General features: G+C 34.8%; 1 protein-coding gene across 2 annotated transcripts in view; it reads right to left on the bottom strand.

The window, feature by feature from the left end:
• LOC131167895 (uncharacterized) overlaps nt 1-13,248 on the bottom strand; it is a 97,980-nt gene that overhangs the window by 26,970 nt on the left and 57,762 nt on the right. The window contains exons 9-20 of one of the 2 annotated variants that reach the window (XM_058126955.1): nt 8,825-9,028; nt 8,483-8,696; nt 8,319-8,393; nt 7,860-8,203; nt 7,283-7,475; nt 6,909-7,161; nt 6,468-6,807; nt 5,981-6,161; nt 5,714-5,854; nt 5,292-5,553; nt 4,703-5,161; nt 3,901-4,361 (exon numbers count right to left, since the gene is read on the bottom strand). In XM_058126955.1, coding sequence (XP_057982938.1) covers nt 3,901-4,361; nt 4,703-5,161; nt 5,292-5,553; nt 5,714-5,854; nt 5,981-6,161; nt 6,468-6,807; nt 6,909-7,161; nt 7,283-7,475; nt 7,860-8,203; nt 8,319-8,393; nt 8,483-8,696; nt 8,825-9,028 — 3,127 coding nt within the window. The remainder of the gene's footprint in view (nt 1-3,900; nt 4,362-4,702; nt 5,162-5,291; nt 5,554-5,713; nt 5,855-5,980; nt 6,162-6,467; nt 6,808-6,908; nt 7,162-7,282; nt 7,476-7,859; nt 8,204-8,318; nt 8,394-8,482; nt 8,697-8,824; nt 9,029-13,248) is intronic. The other variant, XM_058126957.1, reaches the window with a different exon arrangement.

Below are 13,248 nucleotides of genomic sequence, written 5' to 3'. Positions count from 1 at the left end.
TGCAAATTTATAGCAAGATGCAAAACCCAAATATGCGCAAATGTTATTATATTTTACACATTGTTTTCCACTGATGGCCAATCATATTGCAATATCTGGTTCACTGGAGAGCTCCAGTCAGCAACAAGCATACATCGTATCAGTCCCAAAAGACACAAACTAATCAAAAATCCAAGAACTAATAGATAAAAAAACTTTCAAGGTAAATTACAGTTACTTCCATGAGTTCCGTTGTAAAAACAGGAGCTTCTAACATTTCAAAAATAACATAAACTTCCCAGTAAGTTTGCCAATTTGATCAGTAAGCACCCACCTATTGATTGTCAAATACAGTGATAATAGTGATTGTTAGACTTAGTGGCCTAATTATCGTATTTTGATGATCACAACCCATTAGTGGTTCTAAGTCACTAAACTTTGCAAATCAAGCTATGATAGGTACAAGTGGCGAAATCATGAAGATACAAGATAAAAAGCAAAGATCAAGTGGACACTCACATGGGCAAAAATCAAGTGGAACACTCACATGGAAAGATCTCAAGCACATCCAACGGATCAAGTGTGAATTCATATGTAATGGGGAGTGTTTGAGGTAGATATGTCGTAACTCTTGTATTACTGTTTCACGCAAGCTTATTGAGCAAGAGTTATATGCATATGCATACTAGTCCATAGAGTATATAGGATATCAATCAATCATTCAAATGAAAAATAAGTTTTTCATAGTTTCATACTTAATATTTTTTCAAATACAAAACCATGATAATATCCTATACTCAAATTTTATTTATTATGGGACAAGGGTTAAATAGTCTAAGTGTTGTACACTTTAATATACTTGGTCCCGATTGGGTTAAGATCATTCTTATGTACCTAAAATACAATAAAATCAAGGATTTAAAGAAACAGGGAAAATTGTCGACGGTTTTCCATAGGTACATCGACAGGTTCAAGCAAAAACTAATTAGGAAAATGACCTGAAGCAAACCGTCCATTTGAGTAAAGCGTCAATGGTTTGGAGAAAACCATCCAAGGTTTTGTGAATCCGTCGACAATTTGTGTCAAGATTCAAAACCCAACGGCTATAAATGGCTAGTTTTCAAAAAAATAAATCATTTTTTATGCCCAACGGCCATAAAATGGCTAGAACTCAATTTTTCCTATAAATACAAGGCTTCTAACTTGTTCTAGTATCAATCCAAGTACTTCATAATTAGTGAATATCATTTACAAGCACTTTACATTTTAGTTCATCATTTTAGTGCTCACTATCTGTCTTGCTCTCTATACTTGTATGTGACTCATTACTTGAGAGATTAGTGTGAGGATTTCTTTATGTTGTAATCAGCTCATTCAAGGAGCATCATCTACTACAACAACACCTTCATATCTTGTTCAAGTTGTAAAGGGTTCTTGGTGAAAATAGCTTAAAGTGTTCTTGGTGAACCTTGCTTGAAGGCTCTTTTTGAGCGATAAGGGATTTGTTCCCTTGCTAAGGCTCTTTGTGAACGAGAAGGGATTTGTTCCCTTGGTGATGTAAAGGCTTCTCCGTCCTTAAGGAGCACATATAGTGGACTTAGAATCCTTGAGTGTGTCTCAAGGCATGGACATAAGCAAGGGTAGGGGTGTACAAAAATTGCTGAAAAACCGAAAACCGGACCGAAACACAATTTGGTTCGTTTTTTTGGTTTGTGGTTTCGGTTTCGGTTTCGATTTTGGATCATAACCAAACCGAAAAAACCGAAAACCAAATTAATAAATTATAATTTTATATAATACTGATATTTAAAGTTGTTGCCTGTTGGATCGCCAATCGCCGGCGAGAAACCACCTCCACCAGCAATTTCCTCTTCTTCACGTCTTCTCCAACGAATCACTTGAATGGTTAAAGGAACTTTCATCACAGACGAGCCTCATTAGATTCCATAGACTATGGCTACTTACGCTCCACGATGAAGCGTGAACCCATATTTCTCTCTCTTTACTCTGAACTTCACAGAACTCCATTCCATATTTAAAACATCCGATCTCGAGGTGTTTCAGACTTGAGATTATCTATTAATTAACAGCGAAGGCATGCCCAACGGGAGAGAGAGAGAGAGAGAGAGAGAGCTCTGCTATTAGGGAAGAGAAACGCAGGTAATTAAAAATCAGCAGAGCTGTTCTTTTAGATCTGTGTTACTCCTGAAGTGAAGCCTCTCCACCAATTCAAATTTGAACTCCTTGGTTTGCCGATTTGATCGAACAGCCTGCAGCCCTTCCCGGCGACCTTCTTGTGCAGAAACCGCCTGACAAGAGAGAAGAATTTGAGATAATTTGCCAGTTCCTGCCTTCTTGTACAGGAACCGCTTAATGCTAGGGGAAGAAAACAAGTTTCCCCACCTTATATATTCTAGTTGGCTCCTCCTTACATTATGTCTCATGTGCTGGGCTTTGCATTCAAAGCCTTGGCTCAGTTAGAAACTGAAAATAACTGAACTCAACTGCAAAATTGACGGTTTAGTTTTTTCATAAACCGACAGTATACGGTTTGGTTTCGGTTCAGTAGTTTTAAAAACCGAGGAGTTCAATTCGATTGACGGTTTTGGCAATAACCAAACCGAACCGAGCCGTGTACACCCATAGACAAGGGGCCGAACCACGTTAATATCATTTCTTAAACTTCTCTTCTCTATACTCTTTTATTTACATTTCGTGCATGGTATATTATTTTTTATATATATATATATATATATATATTGTGATATAATCATTTGTATCTTGCCAAGATTTTATTTTGTAGAGAAAATCACAAATACGCAAAAGAGTCTATTCACTCCCCCCTCTAGACTCAACTCTAGGGGCAACAGTGATGATGTTGAGAATATTGCAGTTAAAATCAATACATTTTTGCATCATTATTTACTTCAATTAAGAAGTTTCTTCCCCATAATTGTCCTTGTAAATTGCAAGTTCATCCAAAATTGTCCATTTGTCCTTTAAAATGAAATTGGGAGAAAATTTTGCTTTTAAACAGTAATGTTTTGCTAAAACAATCAATTTCTATCACAGTTTTTCAGTCAACAAACAGGACACATAAGAAGGTAATCTATATATATATATATATAACAAACAGGACAAATAAGAAAGTAATCTATATATTGATATATACATACAAGTACTAGTAGAGGAATAGATCTTCTCTTGCCTCCAAACACCAACCCTAATTTCTAATAATATTAACTACAAAATAAATTAATTAATGTTGATCAACCAATAACCGACTTTATGTTTTAAAAAATATTCTTTGAATGTAAAGGACTCAAACTTCTGTGAATCACTCATTATTTTGAGTTCATAAGATGTTTTTTGGAAAGACACAGAAGCATGTATTTTATTATAATTTAAAAAGGATGAGGCCCACAACTTTTCACACATTACTTATTTGCATTTCATATTTGCTCATTTTTAATTTTTGGAAACAAATAAAAGCATTTTAAACACTGTTCTTTGTAGATGGATGTTAGTCTGAATTATATAAAAATGAAATTGAATTTTTCTAAGTTTGAATCATGTGTGCAATGTTCAAGAAATTAAGACTAAATGAATTTTGGTAGCTCATAATTGATCATGTGGTTTAACACAAACATAGTCAACTTTTTTTTGGGTTGAGAAATGGCCCTGTAATTAATAAACTTCTTTGTTGGTTAGGTTTGATATCAGAGCCCACGCATGGCAAGGAATACTAACAAACAATCCTCAAACAAAGTCGATGTTATATTTTGAAACATTTGGGAAGATCCCTGCAATCAGCAGAGAAGAAACAAGGTGTACCTTTAACTGAAGTTTTACTTGAAGAGAAATCCCCATAAGCGAGAAATGCAAGATAAAAACAGATTATTGAAAAGGCACCACTCATACCTTTTGGTTGCCTTCTTCAGAAAAAGACAATGCAGGTTGCAGATGAGTGAGTCTAGGTTGGGAACCAAAATCTGTTTGATTGAATTGTCTTCATCACCCAACTCAGTATCAAGAATCAATAGGTTCTCAATGAACTTAAGAACGCAAGATAAAATGGCCTCTGATGCAGTAGTGATGGATAAAATCGAAAAAATGTCACAAACAAGATTCTCTTCCCGACACAATAGTGATACAAGGTTGTGGCTTTTACTCATACCAACAAAGCAAGAAAACAAAGAGCTAGGTTTCTCACTGCTAGAAGCCTCCTGCTTAAAACTGTGAATCAGAGGCTTTACTGACATAAAGAATAGGTCCCAGAATCCACAGCCAAAAAAATGATCATCATACTTATTGAGAACATGAGAAGTTATTTTCAGACACAAGGACCTTAACTCCTTGAACTGCTTCACAGAGGTGCCAGTCTGCACAAACACCCATATTTTGGTTAGTTTCCAATTCATTCCTGCTACTCGTGCAACAGAAAATATACACATACATACACAAAAAAATACAGGAATTAAATTGCCTCCTAATTTTCCAAAAAAAAAAAAAAAGGGAATAAATTCCCAACTAACATTATCCCTGTCTACAAAAATATAAGAAACATTTAAGTATTATTTTCAAGCACTAGAATGAAGCACATTCACGACCCATTTGCAAAACCCAACCGAACATGCCTGGAATGAGTTGGAAAAAAATACTTCTAGAACAAATATATTAGCTGTATTCATGATACAGAATATTCAACACAACATAAATATACCATAACATGAATTTCAGATGCAACATCCTCGTCATCCACTGTGGTGTTCATAGCATCATTGTACATAGGAAAATTTCCATTGCATTTTGCACTATTAAGACTTGATGTGCAGCTTTCCAGTACTCGGACAACACAACCCATTAATAGATCAAGAAATGGTCTAACACGCGATTCATCAAAAACCACAAGAATATCTTCAATTAGATGCATAAATCCAAACCTCTTCTTCCAAGAAAGGGCCACTATATTATCCCTTGTAAAATACTTCAAGAAACTGACTAGTTGAAAATCACCACTGAAGTTATCAGGTGAGCTCCACAACCTATTAGCAGAAATATCAGTTGCCTCTGAAATAATTCGCAAAGACTTTATTAACATGGCAAGGAAAAGAGGAAGCTCGTCCACATCAAGTTGAGCTATGAAACCAAGGACTGCCTTTCGATGATGTGAACTAGTGTGCTGGCAATAAAAGTACAAACATCAAAACAGTAAATCTGGTGCTCAAAGAAAGAATAATGTGGAGAATAGTAGAGCCTTTGTATAAAGTTTCATTTAAAACAAGAAATCAAAAATCAAAAATCAAAAATACCTTTCGAGATGCAAGCATCTTTGGTGTTCTGACTTTTGGCATTAGAAGTTGGATAATTAAAGGTACAAGATGATTTCTATGGTGTTGTTCAATAAAATTAGACTCTTTTGATAAACTCCATGTTGTGAGTTCTTCTCGCAAACTCCTTGAATTGATCAGGTTTTTCAGATGTTGAGCATAAGGGAGCAAGAAATCATCTTTCCAAATTAATAGACAATCAAGAACTTTCATCTGTGTTTCAGCATCATTTTGATCAAGAAGCCTGATAAAACAAAAAAAAAAATCTTTCAATCTTCCTATTGAATTTTTTAATACTTCTCCAGGGATCCAGTGAGTCAAAGATTTAACTTCTGATGAGAACAAACAACATACATACACCAGCACAAGAACTGTTACAATGCCACACACACAAGTATACCAACCTAATTTCGAGAACTTCTTTGAGAAATCGACTGCAATACGAAGACTTCAGGTTCCCCATCAGTTTCAACAAGTTCAGCCATTCTTTAAGGACACTCGTCCATTCTTTACCTTTACAAGCATGTGATTTAAATGATCCCACACTACAAACTCAAAATAGAACAATAAATCAAAAATGAATAAGAAAACATGAGATCCTACATACACAAAAAGTTCACACAAGCAGAAACAAAATATTCAACCAAATGCACAAGAACAAGAATAATTACCTGACAAGATCATCAATATTGTAACCTAAAAACTTCAAGAACAAAGGTATAATTTGCCGAGACCGAGACTCAACAACATTAGGGATCTTTTGCAAGGACTGCAGCAACAGAGATAACACTGTTGCACATGGAGTGCTATCATGCGAACGATTAGTGAACTGATTGAAACAATCAACAAGGCCTGAAATTAGGCAGAGACTGCATTATAATCCTAATATTGTCCATCAATTAAAAAATATGAAGATGAGATTTGAAAATCGCTTAGACTGAATAACGTAAAACCCTTTTAAACTTTCTTTTTCCTTTTCTTCTTTCAGCTGGTAATATAGAATATTTTAGTGTTACACCAGACAATAAGTTGGCTAAACATCCCAAGAATATGAACCATACAGAACCAAAAAATTTCAGACGAGCATCCAAATAAGTCGAGTTTCCATTCAATTTAAAGAGACACCATAACAAAGGCAAGAAAGAAGTTGGCACATACCACTTAATCTGTCCGAAGAATCAGACTCGACGATGTTAAGTACATCTTCACATGTTAGAAATTTAAACTGGTATTGTTCAATAACACAAACAAATATGTCCCATACAACCCCAACATGATTGTTAATAAGAACAGCAAGGCATTCTACTGCTGGATTCCACAAGTAGCTAAACCGGTTATGAAAAATGCCCACAATCCCGTTCAAAATAGCAGGTATATAACCTTCAGATATCCTAGCAGCGGTGAGATCCATCTGTATTTTAGAGATGAATAACGTAACTTTCCTGCTCGTAGCAATGGAAAGAGGGGTTCCCTCAATCAAATGAAGAAGCTCAAAAGCCTGAAAAAATAGAGGGAAGGTCAGTGTAAAATCAAATGATTATAATATGATAAACAACTGTGAAGCAACAAGTGCAGAATAAGATAAAAATAGATGTGTACATTATTATATTTGGTATCCAAAGGACAATTTTCAGAAACACCAGTTTCCATTTTTTTCTGAAAAGACCGCGCCTCCATTAAAAAGTCACAATCCAGCAGTTCATAATGACGCAATATTCTAAGAGTCGAAACACGAATCTCTTTGTCAGAATTGCATAAATTCTCAGAAAAAACTTCCATTGCCTCCCTTGCCTTCTCTGCAGTAAGCTCTGGATGAACTATTTTATTGCTGGTGTCTGCTTGGAAAGTAGGCCTGCAATATTTGTTGTCATAAATAGGTTAACAATAGAAATAGCTCAAACATAGTACAACATCAACGATTAGTACAGAACAAACAAGAATAAAGTACATCCATTTTCAACATACAAACTTACTTGTGCATTGAATCCAAAAGATCAGCCACAGCAAGCAGTATTTGTGAAGATGATTTGTATCTTTTGGCAAGATGAAGAAATTTGCTAGTTTCTTCTAGTTCAGAATATTCACAAATCAGCAACTTGCGATAAGAACTCAACACTGCACCAACTAGGCCTTGCCAAGCATATCTAGGAAGACCTGCAATATTGTCTGAACTAAATTCACAAAATCAGTTAACATATGCTAAAAGCAAACAGAAGCTAGCAAGCGAAATTTACCAATCCAATTCCAGTGTTTTGTATGAAATAAATAAATAATAAATTGGATGAAAATATATTTTCCAATTATAACCTTGAGAAAATAGTAAAAAGCCAGCAAGAGAACTCAGAAAATGTGAATCAATTCAGGTAGATGATCTGGAGGCATACAGTAACAGACCAGTAGGTCCCACAAATGCATGCATAGAAAAAAGAAAATCATATCCACATCATATTGCCAATAAAGACACCATACAGACAGATGATGAAATTCACCAAAATCAAAAAGCAATTACAACAAAGAATTTTGACAAAGTGAAACAACAGTATGCCTTACCAGCATCAAGCATTAGAAGCTGATCAAGTAGGTCTAACAAATCCATTAATAACAGCCGGTTTCCTTTGATATCTCGGGTATAAGAACAGCATCTTGTAATTCCCCACAGAAGAGCTAGCTTGGCCTCATGAAAATGAGTAGATGATTGATCCCCTCGTATAATGTCATGTATTATCGCAATCCATTGGCTCAGAGCCTCTCGCAAGAAACTGTCTATCCTTGAAAACCCTTCATTAGATGTCCCATCTATGAAATTAAACCCTTGCATTTGCATCCTCTCACAGAACATTAGTGTCAGATATATAACTTCTTCCTGTGAAGTTTCTATTAAATCATTTAACACACTGAAAACAAAATTTAAAAAAAAAAAAAAGAAAAAAGAAAAAAAAAAGTTAATGAATATATAAACAGACAATAAGACAACAAAATTCCAATTACAAAAGCAACATTAGACGTTACCTTAAAATATTGGCTCTGAAGGCATATGGTATGCAAGGGTCCTTCAGAAGTAATTCTCTAATAAATGTCAGCAAACTGAAATTCAAAAAACATCTTGGTCATAACCAAAAGGGTTGATAAACTGAAAAGAGAATAGCACCAAAATATTTCATTGAAGGTAATACCTTGAGTTCCTGAACTTAAATATGGGAGCCCATTGTAATGCAACGGCAGAAATGGAAGACGTATCATTATAACTGTGAAGCCCATCAAGAATACAGAGCATTAGCTGCAGAACCTTATCAACAATTTCATGTGAATACTCTGCCTCCAAAAGGCCAGAAGGAATGATATATGTTTGCACAAGCAACTCCACAAGTCCACATATTTTTTTGTAATCTGCACAAAAATATAACAGTTTAAGCTGTCAGCGCAAGAACTATGCAAGTCAATACGCACAAAAGTAAAAACAATTAAAAGACTTGCAATTAAAGACAAACAGAAATTGAAACAATTTTACATCTCACCAGAAATCTTGCGCCCCTTATCTATCTGAACAGTTGAAATAAGCAGGGATAATAAGCGGCTTGCATGCAACAAGCAGCCATTATTTACACAATCAGTTATTTCCTCACATAAGCAATCCCACATCAAATCCAACTCCTTAGTCTCAAACTGTTCACATAATCTTTGGAATGTAGCAATTACAACTTCACCAACAATGTCTGAACCTGTAAAAAAAAAAAAGGTATGTGAAAGCCAGAGAAAGAGAGATCTCAAGACCACAAAAGTATCTTTAAGAGATCTCATGGAATTATCAACAGAGGGAAACCAATAGCACAAATGCAGAACGCCACAGGCATGCGAACTCGTGCAACTGAGTATCAAGTAAGAGAACAAATACATGAGCACATACATATACATTATTTGTTTTGTGTGTATTTGTGTGCGCAGGCATGTGCTGGGTGGGTGGGTGGGGGGGAGGAGGAGGGAGGGAGAGAAGACAGGTAAGTATACTGCTGATTACTAATTTATTACTATGGAAAACAAAATTTTCCCGATTCATAGATTATCTGTTTTAGGATCTCTCAATGGTCATCTCAAAATGCTAAAGCATCTGAATGTGACAGCACAAGAAACTCATACATTGGTTCCAGCAGATCAGATAATATATCCATTCTAACCAACAATTCATCTCATTTACACCTTCCCCTTAAGCAGCCAGTACTCCAAAACCTATTTTGACAATTCCATCAGGACCCATGACCACAGATTCTAGCCAACATGTCCAAATCATCTCAGGTTGTTATATTAAATTTTTCTTATATGTGGAAACAGAAGAATATTATTAAAAGAGGAGAAAGAATAATAAAAAAAAAATCTAGAACAAGAAATTTCCACCACCTGGAGGGGTTGGGGTAGAAGACCAAGACAACAAAATGGAAATCAGTAAAACATAGCTCTCCAAAAGCAATGAATATAAGAATGCCTCAATGGAACTGCTGCAAAAGAACCAGCCACTGAAAACCAAAGTGGAGCAAAGAAGACCACTCTATTTCAAAACATATGGAAAAGAAGTTTTCATGAGTCATCATCCAGTAAGGCTACTTAGAGAATTTTTTAGAAGAATTCAATCCAAACATATTTTCCAGTTTCCATCTTGTACACAACAAATTATTCTACTTTCCAAAAAAAGACACTTCTCAATGAAGCATCAGACTGAATTTCGTCATCCACGAACTCGACTTATGATTATATTGAGACAGCAATCAATTATTGGCAGCGGCAGTTACAGAATCATCGGATAGCTATGAAAAGCATCTAGGAAGAAAAGACAAATTAGGAAGAAAAGACAAACTAGTCCCATCTTCTCTTTCTCTCAACTCAATAATATAGATGCATCAGTCGACTCTGAGGATTTTGTTTATTCCCCGGTGTTCAGTTATGCTGCTATCAGAAAAAGGATCACACACATAGACAGAAAAGCATTTTCTTCCACTCCAATGGATAGTAGTCTTTGTATTTCAGAGATTCATGATTCGAAACCTTTGTGATTGGCCAGATAAATAAAGAACTCTAGTGGCTGGTTCAGCAGTTGACTAATTTTTTTCAAAGAGGGAGAATATTCCTGGGCAACAATATACAAAGCTTCAAAATATTTGCTTATGTTACGCTTCTAAGCCAACGAGAATTGTATATCTTATGTTTTAAACTTTTCTTTCAAAACATTTCCAAATAAATCTTTATTCCAGATAGAGTGGAAGGATTAGGTGGTGGTCTTTAGGACAGTGGAGTCTTTGTCTTTTGAGGCTAGATTCATTTGTTTTGATTCCAAAATGGAGTTGCAGAACTTGTCTTACGGTGAAGAGGCAGTAGCTCCAAGAATTCCATGCATGCAGATGAGCTAATGGAAAATGAAAGTAGTGGAATATCAAAGAATGAAGTACCTATTTGAGAACGGCAGAATGCTTTCAAGATGAGAGTGGGAATAAACTCTCTGATTTTTCTTGCTTCATGAATCAGGATGGCCAGATATAGACGTTTGCATAATAATGTACAGGGGAAAGGCCAATAGAGGTGAGATTAATTTTGGTTTGAGGCAAGATTCTCTTCCCAATAGCAGCAATTCAAATTTAAGCCATGCAGTAAGCAGCAATCAGGCTACTGCTTTTAAAATCAGAATTAATAAAAACACAGCTGGGAAGGATTAAAAGATCTTCTAAGGGGCTGGCTCAACAGACAAAACAATCTGCAAGGTGGAAAAAAATAAATTGGGCCCTCAAGGTCCCCAGCCTGGGCCTTCTAGGTCAGATCAAAACCTGAAAAAATAGTGACTCAGTAGGTTCATCCAGGTTAGTATCAGCTGGATCCTCTTCTTCGAGGGGGGTAGCTGAGTTGCAAAGCAGAAAGGTGATTTGAAGATGATGACTCTACAGAGACTTTCAAAGTTTTCAATGAGGCAAAACAGAGGTCAATGTTGTCCCAAGCAAAGGAGGCTGTTTGCAGAAACAAGTTCAAAATGTTTAGGAAGATGAGGAAGAGGAAAACAATGTTTATTCGTCATTTTCGGATGCTGATTCCAATATACTAATTGAGGATTTGAAAATTTGTGAAGCGAAAAGGGTTTTTTGATTTTGGAGAAAAAGAGAACTTCTGGTACTGAGTCTGAATGAGTTGTGGCCACTAGAAGGGTTGTTTCTGACTCTTGGTTCAGTAATTCTCCAACTAAAAACAGGATGATATTAGATATGGAAAATATTCTAAAATCAGTATTAAATGTTAAAACATGGGAAGGGGTGGGCGTGTTGGGTGTTTATGGAATAGCCATAACCTTTGAGAGGGTGTGTTGAGGAATGGTGAATTAATTCGTTTTTTGCAATACAACAGATAAGAATGGAATTTTGCCAATGATCACTAAAATTGATAGGATCGAAGGTGGAAAACTGAATGATGATATTAAGGCTAGACAGGCATTTTTAGGGGAAGAAGTTTTGACAAAATAGAGTATGAATCAAAAGGATAAATCTTGGGTGAGATGGGCTAATGAAGGTGATTGCAATATGCATAAGGTTTTAAATTTCGATTTCAATTAAAATTTTTTGAAGCTTCAAAAGTACAGAAATTTCAATGGAAATCGATGTTGATGTCAATTTTGATTTCAATTTTTAAAAAATATGGAAACTATTAGCTAAGTGTGGAATTCTTTTATGGAACTAGTTAATAGACATAATAATGCAAGCTTTGGAACTAATATATTATAAGTTAATTACATCAATACAGGTATGTCATGTATGAGGTGCAGTAGCTGTAATAAAACATTCATATTAAACATATTATGCTAAAAATTCATAAATCAATTAAATATTATTTATTTTACAAATAAAGATAATTTACACATAAGTGGTTAAATACAATGTTGTTGCCAATATCAATGTTGAATTGTTTTTTTATATAATTTTCAAAAAAGCCATTGTAATAATTTGGTAATAATTTTCATTTCAATTGAAAAAAAAAAAAAAGGAAAAACTAAGAGAGGAATTTCGCTGCATATTTAAATTTCACACGTGAATTCTAAGAAATTAAAATTTCAACAAATTTATGCTCAAGTTTCAATATTTCAATAAATTTCAGATGATCCATTGAAATGTCTACAGAGATTTTCCAAAATAGAAAGCAACTGCCACTTCGATTCAGAGGGTGATGGAAAGCAGAAATTTTGAAAATTTCATGGAAATTTAAAACCATGAATAAGCATCTATTTTGCACATAATTCTTAGAATCATACAATTTTGCATTCGAACGATTCGCATGGATTAAGGCCTAAATTGAGACAAATATTATGAGTGAATTGCAGAATGAGTGAATCGCAGATGAATCATAAGATTCACTTGATAAATTGTAGTATTGAATCAAATCGTACAAGTAGTACAATCAGTTTGTCCTTGATCGAGTCGGATCTGACTGCTTCAAAACTTCTTTTTGCACAATGATGCTTCATTTGTTGTTTTAAAAAAGTTTGGTAGACAAGAAAAGCATCTGTTGACCTTCTCATTTTCCACCTTGGTTTTCTGCTGCCATTGAGAAGAAAACTCAAGTCAGGAGAAGAAAACCAGCCTACCCTTCTGCCATTTGCCAATAAAGCTGGCTGACCAGGGTGGTTGAGCTTCTAGTTGCCTTCTCTAGATTTAAAATTTTTCTTTTGAGTTTTGTTTATGTTTTTTATTTACCTTTTTTTCTTGTTTTAGTTGTTAGAGAAATCCCATGCATTAAAAATGGCTTTCTATTAATCACCATGAAATTCAAATTTTTACTATTTTTTGTTGATTTGTTTCCTTAAAAAACCATAAAGTTCAATCCTCCTCCCCTTATTTTTTTTTTTTTATAAAATAATCATACACATAATTTTTTAATGTTAAAACATGTTACACTTTCCCTATAAACATAAAATTTA

Source organism: Malania oleifera, chromosome 11, assembly GCF_029873635.1.
Source record: "Malania oleifera isolate guangnan ecotype guangnan chromosome 11, ASM2987363v1, whole genome shotgun sequence".
NCBI lineage: Eukaryota > Viridiplantae > Streptophyta > Magnoliopsida > Santalales > Ximeniaceae > Malania > Malania oleifera.
This window is presented reverse-complemented; position numbering and strand designations above follow the sequence as displayed.